The sequence below is a fragment of the Gambusia affinis genome, linkage group LG07, assembly GCF_019740435.1.
Source record: "Gambusia affinis linkage group LG07, SWU_Gaff_1.0, whole genome shotgun sequence".
NCBI classification, from domain to species: Eukaryota; Metazoa; Chordata; class Actinopteri; order Cyprinodontiformes; family Poeciliidae; genus Gambusia; species Gambusia affinis.
This window is the reverse complement of record NC_057874.1, coordinates 5,469,718-5,489,332: the sequence shown is the minus strand read 5'-3', so window position 1 is coordinate 5,489,332 and position 19,615 is coordinate 5,469,718. Positions and strand designations below refer to the sequence as shown.

The 19,615-nt window shown below is 42.7% G+C and overlaps 2 protein-coding genes across 2 annotated transcripts; one reads left to right on the top strand and one right to left on the bottom strand.

Annotated features, from left to right (window-relative positions):
- Nucleotides 1–1,726: 1,726 nt before the first annotated feature.
- si:dkeyp-97e7.9 (DEP domain-containing mTOR-interacting protein) lies at nucleotides 1,727–19,517 on the top strand. Its single transcript, XM_044121736.1, is given in 12 exon segments — nucleotides 1,727–1,985; nucleotides 5,033–5,208; nucleotides 5,211–5,221; nucleotides 12,794–12,892; nucleotides 12,990–13,168; nucleotides 14,276–14,399; nucleotides 15,488–15,666; nucleotides 15,839–16,042; nucleotides 16,135–16,272; nucleotides 16,579–16,649; nucleotides 17,459–17,563; nucleotides 17,664–19,517. Coding segments are annotated over 12 exon segments (1,710 nt in total). The 3' UTR covers nucleotides 17,829–19,517.
- On the bottom strand, nucleotides 6,297–8,190 carry LOC122833882 (transcription factor MafB-like). The gene has a single exon (XM_044121839.1). It carries the CDS (start codon nucleotides 7,848–7,850, stop codon nucleotides 6,903–6,905), a length of 948 nt encoding a protein of 315 aa, XP_043977774.1. The 5' UTR covers nucleotides 7,851–8,190; the 3' UTR covers nucleotides 6,297–6,902.
- Nucleotides 19,518–19,615: the final 98 nt, after the last annotated feature.

Genomic DNA, 19,615 nt, shown 5'->3' with positions numbered 1-19,615 from the left:
AACACTTTGTTTTAAAATGCATCCACATTGAGGTGTTTTGAATCAGTTCAACAAAATAAAAGCATGGAATTGACATTGAGGCTCTCTCAAATTTCTTAAAAGCATACTAATCTCAGTGTGTGTCAATTTTAAATAAAGTATTCTGGCCCTCAGCAAATTGAGTTCATTTTGTTAATCATAGTTTTTAAAACCAGAAAACTTTAACCAGATTTAATGACGTTTCCGCCTGAATTTCAGTGCAATCTAATGTTTATAAATCACTGAATTGTTTATCACCACAATACATTGATGACCTGCTGGTGTTGTATCAACCTTCCAGAACCTCTGAGGTGTTCTGGTTCTGGTTCTGCTCTGCATCCCCAGAACCAGAACCAAACATGGAGAAGCAGCATTCAGCTTCTTTGCACCACAAATCTGGAACAAACTTCCAGTAAACAGGCAAAACCTGGAACTCTGAGCTCCTTTAAATCCAGACTAAAACCTCAGCTGTTCAGAGCGGCTTTTGAAACCTAATCATGACACACGGATCAATAATCTGATGTGCAAAATGTCATGTTGACTTTGAAATCTAGTGTTTTTATGATGTCAAGCACTTTTTAAACGGTACATTTCTGGTCCCAGGTGTTTGTTGAGACTGTGAAGCCACACGGTGAGAACCCTGTATAATTATTACAGACAGTGGATCACCCTTTGCTCTGTTGCTAAAGTCCAACTGCCTGTAATGGGACAGGACTTTGTCACTCTCCTCTTTAGCAGCGTCCACTGAAACGTGACAGCCTGTTTATCAAGAGCTCCTTCCTATCAGATCCTCAGGAGTTTGTCCGTGGAAAAAAAAACCCCAACCCGGAACACGTTGTCCCCAGGAAGTCAGGTTCCTTATTACAGCCAATAAGATAGTGAGCTTTATTGTAGTTTCGAGGCTACACATTAATCCACTTCGTTGAATCCTCTGCAGCCCATCATGTGATTACTTTAGTCATTACCAGTAGTGCAGTCATAATTACTCTGTAGTCTGTCAGGGTATGGTGACAGGGGAAAATGTGGCATCATGATTTATGCAAGAGGTCCCAATTCCAGTCTCAACCAGAAAAGGAGGTACAAAAAATCACAATCACATGATTTTATATTAAAAAAAGAAACGCTGCACTCGCCTCGTTTCGTGAGCAAGCATGAAAGTGCACACGCGTGAAAGCTTGGGATTGCGAATGCATGTCCGAGTTTGCGTGTGTGCGTCTGCGTGTGTGTGTGCATGTGTGTCCGTGGAGACGTCTGTGTGCGTGTGTGACGGCTGCATGATTCACAGTGTCACAACTGTGAGCAGAAAGGACTGGACATCCTGAGCGGAAACCACAGCCATCGAAGCTGCATTTCCCTGCGACATCCCAACCTAACACTCTCACAAAGAGTCACTTGACTGGACCCGCATATAGGAAGTGAAAGAGGAAGCCCCACTCGTCCATCCTGTCCTCCATCCCAATCTCTGCTCTGCCGCTTCACGTGAAACGCGCTTGTAGGCCCGCCGCAGAGGGTGTGAGAGTCTTACGGTTGCAAAACAACAGAGGAAGAACCGGCTGAGGCTGGAAACGGTTTGCTGCCGAAGGTCAAACGTCTGGTCAGTTGACTTTTAGCCACACAAAGACAGAAGGAGGGAGAGAGAGGGGGTCAGTGACTATTATTACTGTGAACGCAGAATGTGAATATCAAATGGTAAAGGGTGAATGGACTTATGTATCAAGTCCAGAAGACCACAAACGCTTCACACTACATTCAGTCATTCACCCATTCACTTGGTGACGGTGGCAAGATAGCGCCAGACTCCGCCCCAAGGTGCTCTGACAGAGCCGAGGCTGCCAGCACCGGCGCCACCGGACCCTCTGACCACCAACAGCAGGCAAGACGGGTGAAATGTCTTAACCTCAAGGACACAACGACTGAGTGGGGCAACCCATCGATTGCTGGACGAACTCCTACCACCACCGTCATCGGTAACGGCTGCTCCGCTCATCACATAACTCTGATTTCTAACAGAGATGTCTTTTATGTCTTGCCCAAGGACACAATGACAGAGGCGGATGTAGTGGGGACTGAACCAGCAGCTCACAGAGTTCGAGACAAATTTCTACCATGTACCATTTTTCATATAGACAGTAGTCAACCTCAAAAACATAAATACTTGGTTCATCAAATAACTCGTTTATGTATGACAATCCAGTAAAGACCATGGAGCTGGTCCAAACCAGACATGGGAGGATTGATCCAAAATATTGATATTATATTTATTAGATCAAAGTCAGTATCAGTTTCATAAATTTTGTTTGGATTCCGTCTTGAAATTTAATTGTATTTTTGTATTTGTATTTCTGAACAAAAGATCTTAATTTGAATTGTTCTCAATATTTTTTTTTTACACTTCAGGAAGCAATACACACAAATTTGTTTTGATTTTATATCGTTTCTGTTCATCATGTAAAAATATGACCTGTAAACTATCGAGATTCTCTGCCAGATTGATTTTTACAAAATAATTCCAAGGAAAAAAACCTGCAAAAACACCTCAAGGTCAAAAGTTTGATGATACCTCAAACGTAAATAATAAGTATCGTATCGGCAATACTGCACCTATTGTTAACTGGTATCGGGTCGATACTGAAACACGCCGTATCACACACCTCCAGTCCAAACCCCCAGTGTTGAGGGGGCTGATAACGCAGCTGGAGGTGGTGAGTGGTGGTTGGCTGTGGGGTCGTTTGGCCCGGCTGTAACCCTGCTGGCTCGTGGCCTCTGGCTGTGTTCATTGGTGTTAGTGTGCGTAGCCTGGCAGCCTGCATTCCTCTGCCTCTCCCCACACAATGGTGAGTATCTGCAGCATTCCTCTGTCTGTGTCCGCTGTCTGAGACGCGGCCGGGCCTCGGCGGACCGCCGCCGCTGGCACCACGCTCTGCTCAAAACTGAACTTTCTGGCCTACACGCAAAAGTCCTGTGTGGCTGAAATCTGACACTGAATATCCCCCCCTAAACACACCGTCCCGCAGTATGAAACATGATCACGGTGCCATCGTGCTGGGAGGATGCTTTTCTCCGTCATGGATATGGAAGCTGGTCAGAGTGGATTGGAAAATGAATGCAGGTAAATCCAGGGCAGATATGGGAGAAAACCAGTTAGAGCCATGAATATGGTAAATGCATGGTTTAGAGGGGCCCAGTCAAAGCCTAGACCTAAACCTGGATGAGATTCCTTGCCAAGACTTGAAGCACCGAAAATACGTCGAATCAGACTGAACTTGAGCCGTTTTATTTCTGCGGACGTGGAAAGGTGGTGAAGAGATGCCCTACAAAAACTTGCAGTTGCAATGGAGGGGGCCCATTGCAAATGCGTGCCACACTTTTTGCATTTTTAACCGCAAAAAAGGTTTTAAAGCCACCTATGATTTTCTTCCACTTCATGATTACGTGCTACTGTGTCCTGGTCAACTTCAACAGTAAAATCCCTGGAAATTGGTGCTTGCTCCAGGGACTAAAATGCGTAAAAGTCGAAGGGGTTTGAACACTTTTGAGAAGCACCGTAGTCTCGCCTTGTTTTGGTGCAGTTGTTTTTTCCCCTCCTCTCTTTGTCTCGTTCCTCTCTACAGAAGCATGTTTATCCTGGACCATTTTCCCCTGCTCTCCAGTCGCCTTTCTCTTGTTCTGATGCCACGGCCGTGCAGACACCTATCCCTCCTGCTGACTCAGTAGCCAGCCTCAGGCACTGTGGGCTCAGGGTGTTGGTGGCAGCGATGGAGGGAGGGAGGGAGAGAGGGAGAGAGGGAGGGGAGGGGAGAGCGAGGCTCCCACATCAGGTCCCACCAGCCTATCACGTGCGAGAGAAAAGAGCTGGCTAATCGTTTCTACAATGGCAAACTGTCACACAGCGCCACAAAACCGCTCTCCTCGCCAACACTTCTACAGTATTATTCCACTGTTCCTTAGAAAGCACCATGTGATGCGTTCGAGTGCGCAAGCACCCGATGGGGGGGGGGTGGAGGGGGGGGAACGGTGTGCTCAGAAAACCGCAGAGATACACCAAAATATGTGACTTTGTGCACAGAGGCTTGCAAATGAGTTTTGATTTTTCTCTACGTTGCAAATGTGAAACCTGGAGTTTTGTGCATGAGTGTCAAACTGTCACTTTTAGGCACAATTTAGCAGAATTTAAAAGCAATTATGTAATTCACAATCAACCGGACAAAATTCAGTTTACGGCCTCTCAGCAAACAGCTACCTGAGTGGCTTTACAGGCGATAAATAAGGTTTAAAACAGAGGCAGCAGTCGCTTGGTAGAACAGACGCAAGTTTATGAACCTTCCTCTGGTCACGTTAAGATAAGGTTTCCCGGTGTTTTGTTTTTTTTCTGCTATGTCACAGCAAGCAGACCTTAGCAGATCAGGCCAGTTTTTTTTTTTTTTTTTTTTTTTTTTTGCTTTTGTTTTTCTTTTTCTAGAAAAGCAGAACTGCTTTCCGTTGAACGGAGAGATGAGCTAAGCGCCGTCCACCAGGGTCATCCGTGTTCCAGCAAATTCCTGTCAACTGAACCACCTCGCTCCCAGTTGGGCTCTCGCTGGCAGGAGAGGAGTTACAAAGTGTCCTGTGACAGCAAAAAAAAAAAAAAAAAAGAAGAACGAAAGGACAAAAAAAATAAAAAACACTCCAAGATTCTCATAGAGGAGGTTATAAACTCCCTTTTACAATGTGACCACTTATCAACCATTATCACTCTGGCCTTGGGACTATTACGGTCATCCAAATATTGTTGTAGTGTTGCACTGGGAATGATCTTCAGTCCGGAACTTTGCTGTTAAATTTTCACACACACACACACCCACACACACACATATGTTAAAAAAAGAGAGAGGAAAAACAACAAAAAGACGTATCGAGTGAGAAAACTCCTCCAGAGCGGGGCCAGCTGCGCCGTGTGCTGCTTGTTTCTCTCTTCCTCTGGCGATGAATGCAGAGGTGATGTGTTTGTCTGAGGAAGAGAGTCGAGGGGAAGCCTGATTTCCACTCTGTTTTATCTGTGCCCCGCAGCCCCCCGCCCGATACCCCGCCGCGTTTTCACAGGCCCAGGGCTCCCACAGGAAGCAGCACTCTGCAGAGGGCAAAGGTCAGGGAACGACCATTCACCGACGCACAACGCCGAGCGGGTCCGCCGAACCGCTCCGGCTCAAAAATATAAAACTAAGAAGTGCGTTTTGTTGCAGTGAATTATTTTAAAGCGGCAGAATATTGAGGAAGCGACGTCTGCGCCGGCACACATCTGTTTCCTTTTCGTGTTTACGTGCTGCGCTTTCCTGCTGCAAGCTCATCTATGCAGTATGGCTGTATCTTTCTTTTTCTTTTTTTTTCCCTTTGCTTTAGTCCAGTTTGACATGATAAATATCCCAAAGACAAAAGTGTTTGACAAAGTTCCTGTATATGTAAAGCGTTATCTAGAGATGCAGCGATCAATCAGCCAGAGCTTGAAAAGAGCCGATCAGCCTCTCTCTTCGCCGAACGGCAGATGAAAACGCTGGCAAATCAGATTTTCAGCCATGTTTACTGAAGCATTCGAACCTTCCCTACTTTCAGTCCATAAACACATCTGTTAACGCTATCGTCTTTAATTGTACCTTTAATAAAAAGACTAGAGGTGTAAAGATTTGATGCACGAGTGGAGATAATCTTGTGACAAAAAAAAAAAAAAACACCCTAAAATGAAATGTAACTGGCAGCTTTAATGCACCAAAACTAGAAACTCTCACCAGTTTTGGTCCATAAACGCATCAATTAAAAACTTGCTCTTTGGCGAACTGCACTGGGGTTTATTAAAATCAGCATAAATAGGAGCTAATCTTGCAACTTGTTAATCTTTTCATACTACCAATAAGGACTCCAATACATTTATTTTATGAGTAGTAGTTCTTAGTGGAAAATAATCAATAACTAACAGCTGAAACACTAAAAAGAAACTACATCCTGCATCATTTCTGCTCCAGAAAAGCGTCGACCAGCAGCTTCTCTTTTCTTTCATGCACTTTTTGAGTGGAATAAAACTTACTCAGCGGGGTTGTAGCGGCAGGAGAGACTGCAAAATTGGCAGATCAGACCTGGAATTTGGTATCGGCAAAAAAACTAAATACAAAAAATAAAAAAAAATCGGTGTATCTCTGTGACAAACTAATCTGACAAGATGACAAAGATGAGGAAGAGTGTGAGGTGATCTTGCACGGTAGCGATGGTTCCCAGCAGGAAAATGATTTGTCTGCAGATAAGACTCAAAGTTAAACTGTCAGATTAGGTTTATTGATCCAAATAAATGCAAAAAAAAAACAAACAAAAAAACAGATATTAGATGGGAAAAAAACTACATATATATTTTGTATAATTAGATATTTTTTTGGAAGAAAGGCTGATACTGTCCAGCAGAATCCGATTCACAAAGAGTATGACTTGTTTGAGTAATTCACTCTCTCCCACCCAAACCCACTCAGCCCCACTACACCCCCCAAAAAACAAGCATAAACACAAACCATGATTTGAGCAATAAAAAGAAAAGCAGAGAGAGAGAGAGAAAAAAATCACCTCAATAAAAATTAACCATTAACCAAATGATTACATGGATGCTAATAAAAGCAAATCTGATTTCAAGTATTTCCTTTCAGACAAAATACAGAAAAGCTGTGGCAGTATAAAATAAAAACATCTCATACATGACCAGCATGCATGCATCACTGCAACTCCTCTCCCCACTCATTCTCATTAGTTGTTTTTTTTTGTTGTTGTTTTGTTTTCTTTTTTTAAACTATTATTTCAGTCATTGCGTTTCAATGATGGGGATGAATTATGCTGTTGTTGTTGTTGTTGTTGTTGTTTTTTAAATGACTAACTCACATTAAATACTCTGGTGAGGAAGGGTTGTCGCTGGTGGAGCCGGTTTCGTGGTAGCAGTTCGCACCGGACAGCTTCTCGCATTTAAGTTTGTACGCGTCCCTCTCCCGGACCAGCCTGCTCAGTTCGTGCTTCAGCTGCTCCACCTGCGTCACCAGGCTCGTCTTCTCGTGCTCCAGGATGTGCTTCTGCTGCACGCGCTTGAAGCGGCACGACTGCGCATAGCCCCTGTTCTTCAGGGTCCGGCGCTTCTGCTTCAGCCGCATCACCTCCTCCTTGCTCAGGCCCCGCAGCAGCCGGTTGAGCTCCCTGACGGACATGGAGACGAGCTGCTCGTCCGAGAAGTGCATCTCCGCGTTGGACCGCCGGTCGTGGCGGCCGTGCTGCGGCTGCTGGAGCTGGTGGTGAGCCCCGAGGACCTGCTGGGCCTCCGGCGACTCCGGGGACTCGCTCCCCATTTCGTCTTTCAGATAGGGGTCTTGGCAGTGGCTGCCCGGGATGCCCTGCATGTCGGGGTGACCCGGGAGGCCCGGGTAGTGCTGGACGGGGTCGCTCAGGGGGCCGTAGCCGTCGTAGTCCGGCTGGTAGGACTGCGGGTGGTGGCCGTGGGGCGCAGATGGGTGACCCTGCTGCGTCGTGGCCCCTATTAGGGCCTCCATCGCGTCCTCGGGCGTCAGGCCGAAGGCTTGGGGGTACATCTGATGAGGGTACCCGCCGTTGTTGTTGGATATCCAGAACTGGTCGCTCCCGGGGTTGGTTCTCTGCTCGTTCGGGTTGACGTTTGGCGACGAGGGGACCGAGTTGCAAGGCGTGCTGCCCGGGGTGGAGGAGACAGAGTCCGGTCTCTGCAGCTGGCCGCACGGCCCGATGAAGGAGCGGTCCAGGCTCTGCATGGTCTCCTTCTTGACGCCGAACTTCATGAAGTCAAAGTCGTTGGCGAAATCCATGGGGAGTATTCTGCAGACCCCCCACCCACCACCACCACCACTACTCCAAGTTAGGATGTGATATAGAACAAGGTGGCCTCGTCACGCAGCTCCAAGCGGCCACATATATTTTATGCAGTGAGGAGAAAAAAAAGGGGGCCTCACTTGCAAAAAGAAAAAGGGAAAGTACCTCCAAACTTTAAAATCAAGTATTTAAAAAAAGGGAAAAGAAAAAAAAAAAAAAAAAAAAGTATCTTCCACACCTAATGAGCGCTGCCTGTCCAGGGTGGAGAAACCCCCAATCTGAGAGTTGTGAGGACTCCTGAACGCTGGATGCACCTCTGAGAGCTCAGGAGAAGCGCACTTTCTTCATAAAGCTGAACTGACACGAAGTCACGCCTTCCAGACTACACCTCCACGCTGCTCTCCAATGGAAACATGCTGAACAGGCTGATTTGCATAAAAGCTATTCCGTGTCTCCCCCTCCTACAGTCCACGGGAGTAGCTTTTTTAAAACAAAATACCAGTATGTAAAGATTATTGTTCTACCAATTTTAATTTAGATTTGCTACTGACTCATAGTGGTGTGTGTCAAACTGATTTTTTAGAGAGCAGGGGGGGCATTATTAATCCCTTACCACTGAATAAATCTAATCTAAATTGGGTCTGAAATACCCTATTTTTCCATATTATTTATTTATTTATTTGGTTATTTATTTATCATAAAATAAATATATAAAGTACTGACTGACAAACAGAGGGCAGCGAGTCAGGTCATTTAAAACAACACTGGTTTAGGTTGTGTTCCGAGTTGTACTTTTGTGAATACTGACACCTTGTGGACAAATGTTCACACTGCAGGTGCAAGATAAGGGATTTCCCAAACGTAAAACTGTGACGTGCCAAGACCGCGTTCAGTGCAGCCTGTCTGCTTTTTTTAATCAAGAATGAAACAGTGCTGTTTATAGATCAAGTAAAAATAAAAAAATACACTATGGCAAACACAATACTGACAAAATAACTGCTGGCAATAAGAATATTGATAATATTTTCCATGTGCCTTAGAAACTTTATTAGCAGTTTCTAATGAAGTTGCTGATTTGATTTTATTTATTTATTTTTTTGAGACACATTCATGAGGTGGACGAAAAAGGACATGGTTACAAAATTTTTCGGCTTTGCACGTTTCTGGTCTTCCAAACCGTGTTCCTGTTTGCAAGACAACAAGCTTGGCTAGGTTGGATAGATAAAGTCCGTGACCATGGGTTCTCAGTTTTTACCACTAATTCTCAATGTATTTTTGGTTTGGACTTTGACTGGGACACTTAATCACACACGCCCACACACACACGTGCATTGTTTTAAACCATTCCACTGTAGTTCTGGCTATATGTTTGTACAGATTCTCCTGTGACCACCACTATGTTCCACAGTGGCAAAGTAGTAAAGGGAAGCCTGGTGGTCTCCCAGGTTTATGACACACTAGGGGAAACCCTGATGTCGAAAACAAAACAGTCATTGTTTTGTGAGTAGGTCTTCTATCCACGAGCTAATTTGCGAACCCAGTCCTTGGTTGGAACTTTTGGTTTCAAAAGACTTTTAATTAATCTATTCCCCTCACACACACACATACATTGAATTACTGTGACTATTAACAAGAAAAACACGAAAATGCATATTCGTGAATACTAATTCTCCTCAACAAAGTAAGCAAGACTTCTAACAATTTAACAGGTTTTCTATGTTCTTGACTATTAGGCGTCTTGACGTCAAATTCATCAGCGGATCTTCTTCACCTCCTCCAGAGTTACCATGGAGATCTCAGCTGCGTCTCTTATTTGATGTCGCCTTGTCCAGCCTGTCAGTTTAGGTGGAAGGCCGTGTCTAGGTTGTTTGTGGTCGAGCTGTACTCTCTCCATTGTCAGATGGTGGGGATAGTGTTTCCCTTTACACTATCACAGCTTTAAACGTCTCCACTATGTCCGCCCTGGCCTGTCAGCTGTATTCCTTGGCATTCATGATGCTGTTTGTTCACTAATGTCCTCTAGCCAGCCTTCACAGAAAGCCCAAAAACAGACTAAAGCCTGAGTGATTACACACACGTGTCAACATGCGTTCCTATTGCATAGGATCTCAAAGGGTTACGGAGCGCGCCCTGAGGTGACCCTCTGTCAACGCTTAGTACCAGTGAAAATCTCACTGACAAAACCTAAAGGGCTCGAGCCAAAACCAATAAAAATTACTGTAAAAGAATGGCCTGGCATTGTTTTAGCTAGTTTGATTTTCTGGGAATTGAGGAAAAAGAGGAGACAGTGTGACTGAGTAAGGATTTCTCAGGGACACATACCAGGACATGTGCCAAGAGACCCGAGTGATTGTATAAGTAATGGGAAACATAGGACTATAAAAGCCAAACAGTGCTTATAGTAATTACGGTGCATGAAAACATGAAGCCCTCTGAAAACGTATTCCGAGCACGCAAAGCAAACCGCCAATTCCTAATATATCCATCCCCCTTTTGCACAGTTTGTCACATTAGAACCACAAAACTTAGTGGAATTTATTGGGATTTTATACAAAAGAGCGACACAAAGTGGCACAAAATTGTGTAGAAAAATGATACATGGTTCCTATTTCTTTTCCCAAAAAGAATGCGGGATGCATTTATGTTCACGCCTCTGTACTCTAATACCATCAAATCAAATCTAGTACACTCAACTGCATTCAAAATCGGTAAATAAAATCACTTTGGGTGAAATGTCTCCTCAGTACTAATGGAGCTTTTCTGAGAAGGTTCCAAACCTAGCAAGACTTTGGCCTAAACTAAAGAGAAGCAACCAAGAGACCCACAGGACACTTATGAGTCTTGCTCTCCACAAATCTGTTCTTTATGGGAAGTCACATTCATGAGAAAGCCTTAGAAAGTTATGTTTGCCACAAGTGAGGTAAGGGTCACAGCAAACATGTGGAAGAAGGCGCTCTGGTCAGATAACACCAAATGTATCATGTTTTCCGATACATGCAAAACGCTACATGTAGCAGAAAACTATCAGTTCACATCAGCCTGAATGAAAGAGGCCCTTAAAACATCACGGAGTGGAGCTGTCCCAGTTCTCAGCAGGGACAGGGAAGTTGATCAGAGTTGATGAGCTGAGCTGAATACCAGGGCAAAACAGGAAGAAAGGCTGTAAGAAGTTGCATTTGAAATCCAGAAACCTAATCTCTACGCAGACGCACTAAAGAAACCTGGCAGTTACTAAAGAGAGTAAATTATTGAAGGGTCAGTATTATGTAAAATCACCTTTTATGAGCTTTACACTGTCTTACAATGTTATTCCCTCATCAAAAATATACCCTGAGTGTTGCCTTGATTCTTTCATGCATGTTTGAGAAATGCTTTAGTCTCCATGGCAACCACTCAGCTGAACAAAACGCCTGGATGGACTTCGCTTCACCTTAGAGACGCAGCTCCTCCTCCGCAGCTCCAGGTTCCAAGTTTCTGTCTCACAGAGCAGCCCTCCCCTGCAACTCCCAATCTCAGCTCCTTCAGACTAGCCAGCAGCAATTAGCAAAGACCTGGTGGAACTGCGGAGCTCAATGTAGGAGCTACTTCTCAGTGGAATGTTGTTAAAAACGATGTTAAAGGTTTAATAGAGGAGCGATGTTTTCATGACTTACTGAAGGTTTCAGAAAGAGCAGGAGCTTTTAAAGAGACACAGGCCCAATTTCAACAAGGTCACATTTATTTTAAGTCATATTTAAAATATACAGCATTTTTACAACAACTGAAGGGAACACAGTTAATTGTGCTCTAAAATGATACTTTATGGCTGGGAATATACTTAATACTGCTCCTTTAATCAGCATTTCTTTTTTCTTTTTCATGAAAGCGCACATCAGAAATAGGGGTATTTGGCCAAATTTGAACACAACATGGATTTTCACTTTAGTCCTGATCTACTGTAAATTCAATTGAGGATGTGTGTCATTCTATGAAAACTACAAACCATTTCCATCCTATCCGACTGGGCTTGTGACATTTTCACCCTATTTACTAATTCGGCAGCGCCCGCAGGAACATATTTTCACTGCATTTCAATCTGAGGCCTAAGAATAGAAGCCCTTGAAGACACCTTGAACACTATTCATGTCTTTGTTTGTAAAAAAAAAAATAAAAAAATTCAAAAACCACTTATTGTTTCACCACTTCCCAAAATTGCACTATTTTGTGTTCAGTTTGTTACATAGTTCCAAATAAAACATATTAAATACATGTGAACGCTCTGCAAGGCCCTGTATGTTTATGCGTCACCATGGCGACGCCTTATCTGCATCTGCAGGCATCTACAAGAAATGGGTCACAGCTCACTTCACTGGGTTGCTGCTTTACAGACGATGAGGCTTGAAGGATGAACACTTTCATTTTCCACGGACCGTGATTGGTCGTCCAGGACCTGGTGGCACGTTTTTCAGGTTTTTTTGGTTTCCAGACCTTTGAAATGTAGCTAGTTTAAACTCATCCCGTAACACCAGGACGGTGCATACCGGCATGTCTTCCAGCAAACGACAATAACCATCACAAAGTTCTTTTTTCCCCCTTCCTAATTCATTGTTGAGTCAGTTCTCAGTGATACTCTACGCTACATAGAAACAAGCTTGGAGGAAAACACAGTGACAAGGTGGATAGAAGTACTTTTCTGTAAATATTGTTTCAGTTATTCGTTTCAAATTGAAGACACAATTCGTTTAAAATGTTTATCTGTTAACATCTGATAATCTCTGTTTAAAGAAAAAAATAAAAAGCAACACACTAGAGGATCATTTTTACACCTCAACGCCACGTCTTTGCCTTTCTGCCTTAACTGTATACACAACATCTACGCCTCGGGGCAATGCTTCGTCTCTTCGACTATTTTGTAAACACAAAAGTCTATAATGAAAGGGGAGCTTCATTTAACGCTCAGTCCAGGTATAGCAAACATGGAGCGAACAAGCAGCATAAGAAGAAAGACCATAGCGAGACAACATAAGACGGAAGTCATGATTGCGGGAGAACAGCTCAGGTACGGTGGGAAGATGTGGGGTGGTGAGAGTACGTTATGTGGGTTTACGGCTCAGGTAAAGTTCAAAACTCATTGACGACTTCAACGCGGAATTAAGGTTGAGGCTTCACGACGGAAAACTGATCAAGGACCGGCGGTACCACCTGCGGACGTACCCGAACTGCTTTGTGGCGCAGGAGCTGATCGACTGGCTGGTGAGTCACAAGGAGGTTTCGGATCGAGCGACGGCCGTTTGTCTCATGCAGCACCTCATGGACAACGACATCGTTCATCACGGTGAGAGGTGCAGATCCTGGACACTTTATTGCTGGTACCCATGTCAACCATACAACCCAAATAGCGGACCAGTAAATCACGTCAGAGACTTAAAGGGGAATTATTATATATTTCCCAGGCCCAGAGTGTCATCTTATAGTACAATCCAGTTACTATGTTACCCTCAGTTTTGTACAAATGCTGTGTATGTCAAACATCACTTAAAAGAAATACGACTTGAAATTAGGCCTCTGTCTCTTTAAGATGCTCCAACTTCCAACATCGTCACAATCCTTCTCATTATGCTGTTTACAACTGTTCTTAAGCGCCTTTCACTGAGAATTCATGTGATGAGCTCAGCAGACGTGCAGTTCCACCAGATGTTTGTTAACTGCTGCTGCCGCTAGTCTGAAGGATAGTGGGGGTGGGGTGCTCTGTGAGGAGGAAGCTGGGAAACTGCAGCTTTGTGGAAATAGGTGGAGCTTTATGAGAGCAAAACATATGGGTGACATGGGAGATTAAAGGACTTTTTCAGAATCGAAGCAACACTCCTGGTATGTTTTTTAATGAGGGAATAACATTATACTATTATATAAAACTAAAAAAAAGTCAATTTTACACAATATCCTTCCTCCCCTTTTAATGCATTTGAACATCTGGATATGCTAACGTTCTAACCAAGGTTGGGTGAAGAGCGGGGACTTAAGGGACTGCAAACATGAGATGGTCGTTTGGATTTTCACACACAGTCATCTCCTGGGTTTACTGTGAACGATGTGAAAAGATTTTAAAATATATATATCCATGTAGCAGCAGACGTGTGGACAAAAGTACCACGTTGGTGTCAAAGGTCAGAGGAGGGTGGGAGATTCCAGTCATGGATGCTGCAGCAACAGCACCAAAATATCTGAGGATGTTTCTGACACTTTGTTGAATCTGTATCGCAAAGAATCAAGGCAATCCTGAAAGTAGGAAGGGGCTCCGACCTGTTACTAGCAATGTGCTTGTAATAAAGTGGCCAGTCGGGGTGAGCAGGTGTAATTTTAGTAGACATTGGGTATGAATGCAGTGGATGTTTCTGAAGCGCTCTCTGCGCATGTTAAACAGTGTGCTGCTTTTTCTCCGTAGTCTGTGACAAGAGACCTGAATTCAAGGACGCCAAACTGTTGTATCGTTTTCGCAAGGATGACGGCACATTTCCCTTCAACACCGAGGTGAAAATCTTCATGCGAGGACAAAGCCTGTATGAAAAGTAAGAACTCAATACAAAAAAGAAAAGTCTGTCGACTGAAAATAGCTTGGTCATGTGACCGGGAGGAGTACCGAAGAAAATGCAATGCTTTGCGAAAAATTTCAAATATCCATTATCATTTTTAAATAAAAGTTCTTGAATTTGATTCAAGTTGTTGTGGAAAAGTTGGCATGTTTACCACTGTGTTGCATCACCTCTTTTCCAGCAATTCTCTGTAGACGTTTCTGAGGTAGAAAAGAAAGAAGAAGAAGAAGATGTGTTTCTGAAAGCTACATTCAGAGAACTCTCTTTCCTGTTACAGTTGGCTGCTTCATTTGCATGGCACCACAACTCTAAATACAAATCCATGTAGACTTGGCTTTAAAATTAAGGAAGTTTCTGCTTGGTTGGTTTCCTTTGCTGTGATGATGCCTCTGGTAAAAAAAAAAAAAGTCCATATATACACATATATTTATTTATTTTATATATATATATATATATATATATATATATATATATATATATATATATATATATTTATATATATATATATATATATATAAATATATTTTGTATATATATATATATATATATATATATATATTTGTGCCATGTTTGTTCAAAAATGCATTTGGTTGAGCAGCAGAGTTTAGTCTGTGAAAATCTTACAGAGTGCGGAAAGGACTCACAATGCTTCACTTTTTTTTTTTTTTGACATTTTATTATGCTGCAGCCTTCTTCCAAATTTTATTAAATCACTAGCAGAACTCCACTGGACACTGGCAGGGAAAACTATGGTAATTGTTTTATGGACATAAACCACATGATCTGCATGCCAACCAAATGCATTTTTTTTCAGAGTTGTGGCAAAATTACAAGGGAACAAGCAGGGTTTTTTTTTTTTTGTGAAGATTTATTTAAAAGCTGCAAATTTTTTTATGTTATATTCTGCCTCTGCCAAGGAAGATGAATTGCTTTTAACACATCTAAGGGGATAAACAACTGTGGATTATTACACAAACTAATGATCTACGTATTTCCTTTCTCAAATGTCCAGAACGCGTTCTGAGAGAATTTGTTTCGTGGTTTCTATCACCGGTTCTTTTCAGTCTCGTCGCCGACAAAAGCTCCATCCTGCAGCTGAGAGAGGAGCACGGGGTTTGGTATCAGCGCTCGTTTCCGGGCTACCAGCTGATAGACTGGCTCCTGCAGAACGGGGAGGTGGAGAGCAGGCGCCAGGGGGTGGAGCTGAGTCGGGCGTTGCAGGAGCATGGCATCATTCAACACGGTGAGCGCAGAGCTCGTTTGCACTCCTGTAAAGGGTAAGCAGCGGCTGCCGGCGGTGAGTGGCCACTGGGGACTTTTGGCAATCAAAAGCAAACACACACACACACACACCCATTTGTTCTTAAAACACGTTCCAGTGTTATTTAACGCATGCATTCCATTCCCATCACCAGTGACAAAGAAGCGTGACTTCTTCGACAGTGGGCTCCTCTATCAGTTTTGCATCAATTTCCGTCGCCGCCGGCGCCTTTCTGAGCTGTTAAATGAAAGGGAGCAAGAGAATGATGGGGCTTCCATCCAAGAGGAAAACAATCTCGACAGTCCATTTTTTCTACGCAAAGACCCCATCCAGGAGCATAACAGTGCTTTTCAATCCAGTTAATATCAAATTTTCTGTTTTCTAGTTGGAAAAATTTACTTTGATTTGAACATCAACTTCTGAATACACTTTTTTTTGTTCCCTTTGCAGTTGGGCCAAGTAAAGACATAAAACAGACTGCATGTGGCCGGAGATCCAGTCTGAATTCGCTTCAGCTTCATTCTGGCGGATTTCAAACTCTCAGTCAACTCTCTGCAAACTCAGTCGTGAGATCCAATCCTAAATCAGGCAGGTGGAACAATTGCATTCAGAGCCCAGATAAATGAAATATGATGTTTTAGAGGTAGAAAACCCAAAAGTCTTCAAAACATAGAAAGTTGAAAAAAAAAATCAGTTTCCCCTGGTTTTTCAGAGATATATATCTTTAGATAGATACATAGATAGATCAAATTATTTAATCCTAAGAAAAATTCTATTTTTAATTTATTTAAAGTAAAGATATGGTGTATGCCCTCTAGTATAGCATAGCATAGCACCATATTCTTTTCAATAGGGGACTGCTTATGAACCTAATCATCTTTTCTGGCTCTACAGTTTTAAAAAGACATGTCACATGTGAGGAGTTACTGGCCCCTGGAGCACCCTTCATCAGGAAAGTGCTTACGGTGAGTGATTGCATGTGAGAAATCATATTTAGTTTACATATCACACACATTGTAATATTGTGATTTTTTTTTTTTTATTATAACACTTCTGGTGTGTGGACCAGAATAGTGGAATAGTTTATGGTGGGGACTAATGGGTGTCCTTAAAGCTCAGTCATTTTTATGAAAAATATTTTGAAACTGTTGAAACTGTCACCATGTCTTGACAGTATGTTATGAGACAAATATTCTGCGAAAAATATTGGTTGTTTCCAGTTAGCACTGGAAGAAGGCAGTCAGAGCCAGGAGGCGGGTCAATCACATTCTCCCTCCCTTGGTCCCTGCTAAGCTGCAGCTAGCAGAGAATATTGTGAATGCTAAGGCTAGTCAGCTTGGAGACCGATGACGGTGGATAAAGGGTTTTCCTGTAGCAGGGAGTTGTTTTTCTGCCATTAGCTCATTAAGTAGCATTGATTGGCAGCGCTAAGACCCGCCCCCTGACTCTGATTGGTTGTTTTTGGTCGGGAGCGGTGCATTTCTTCAGAAGGCAATAGTAGCTCAGGGAAGAGTAGTAGGAGATTGATCCTTTCACAGATTATGTGTTTCATATAATACTGTCAGGACATGGTGATAGTTTTAACAAATATGAAAACAAAAAAACGCTGCCTATCAAAGTTACATTCTGCAGCTTTAAATGAACTAAACTGAACCAGAGATGTTAGTCACCCTCACGTCCGTCCTTGAAATACAACGATTATAGCTCAGTGCTAACTGTAAGTTTGCATTTCCCCCAAACTGTAAGATGCATTTTAATTCCCCGTGACCCCCAGGTGATCGGGGACGCCCTGGGCTGGGGCATTGTGGTCAGAGGCAGGGCGCCCTGCTACGTTCAGGCCGTGGATCCTGGCAGCCCTGCGGCAGCTGCTGGAGTTAAGGTGGGAGAAAAAAAAAAATTGACAAATAAATCACATGACACAGTAAAACGTTTAGTGTTTACACAGAAGTTAGATCCATGAATGTAACCAATCTCCATAGATACGGCAGTTTGTGTGCCAGGTGAATGGCAGGTGTGTTCTTTACCTGGACTACAAGACAGTGACCAGGCTGGTGATGACTGGACCTCGTGTTGTTGTGCTGGAGGTTCTGGAGCAACTGGAATTAAAACAACGCCTGAACAACAATAATAACAATAATTCTTGAATAGGAACAAAACAAATGATTGTGAAAATAAAAAAACAAAAAAACAACGGGGTTAGGAGGAGTACAAATACCTCGCTGGGCACCTGATCAACAGACGGCACTGGAGTGAAGCCTTCACCCAGAACAGACAGAGCAGAATGTACTTCTTACGGAAGCTTATGTTCTTCGGAGTTTGCAACACGATGCTGCAGATCATCTATAGATCTGTTTGGGAGAGTGTAACATCTTCTGCCATCATCTGTTGGGGTAGCAAGTGACTTGATAAAGGCTAAAGCCGAAAAAAATAAGGCTGGTTCTGTTCTGGGGACTCCTCTTGAACCTCGAGAGATAATTGTGCAAAGGATTCTTCATAAAATAAAAAACATTACAGACAACCATGAGCATCCTCTTCATGACATGGTCATACAAAAAAAAGTGTCTTCACTCAGAGGACTCTTCAGATTTGGTGTAACAGACTGCTACAGGATAGCCTTCCTGCCCAAACCCATCAGCATTTACAACAACTCTTTGAAGTAGGCTTTCCATCCGCCCTGTAAAATACGGAATCGTCCCGTATTGAATCAATATGAGACACGATTTGGTCCATATTTCTATAGATGTCTGATACACACGCCTATCACACACATGTCAACCCTAAATATAACAATAATGACCAAAATAAAACACAGGATATAAGGTCAGCTAAACTGTCATGGCCGGAGCTACACAAGTAGCACGAACGGCGCTGCTGTCACGTTTGCAACCCGCGTTTTTTTAAAAAAAATCTCCGCCCGATGCTCCACCATGTCCTTGGAAGCAAGAACTCTTGCAAAAATACAGATGTGAGTGGGAAGACACTTTCCAGAAAGACCAATGTCAGTGAGGATGAATACAGACATTGCTTTTAAAAATGTGATATTCAGTGGCGCAGTGTGCTGCTGTATGGTATCAGACAGAATGGATCAGCAGAGGAACACTGCAGAGCCGTCAGAACCAGACATCAGCGTCTCGTGAGGCCAACATGGTACGGAACATTTTGCTATAATTTATGAAGTTTCTTATTGTGTTTTTAGTAGACAACCATGGTTTGATTATGATTCTTAAGATGATGAGTTTGGATGATACGTTTTTTCATCTAAAATAATTTGAAAAAAAAAGGTATATATATATATATATATATATATAAATGACAATTTAAATAACAAAATCACACTAATGGTTTAATAGCAAACTAATAAATCTTGTGAAGAGAAACTGTTTATTTATCCTACATTAAAAAAAAGTTTGTTAGGTTTTTCCGTGTAGGAAAAATGTTGATATCTTGTGGTTGATATCATTTCACTATTATTTTATTAATGTGGGTTGCCAGTTTGTATAACCTGACTATCTATCAAGCTATAAGAAGGAAGTAAAGACATGCTAACCAATGCATCAGGCACAGATCTGCACCGCATGGGCAGGGGCTGATTCAAGTGGCTCTTTGGTTCACTTATATATTACTTTATGAAATATTCACCTATTTTTTATTTCATTCTTTTTTTTTAAGTGTTCCCCAAGAAAAGCATTATGGGGCCAACTACCCTGGCCCCTGGTAAATTTGGTCCAGAAACAGCCTCTGAACCCAACTCCTTATTGTATAAATATTTTTGGTATTGGTCTTCTGTCTGAGATGAATTTAAAAAATATTAAATCACGTGCTATGATCAGTTACTCAGTACTTCAGTACTTTACTTTTTACCGAATACCTTTTGCACCTGTTTAATTAAAGCTTAATCTACTCTGCTTAACATGTTGAAGTTATACTACTC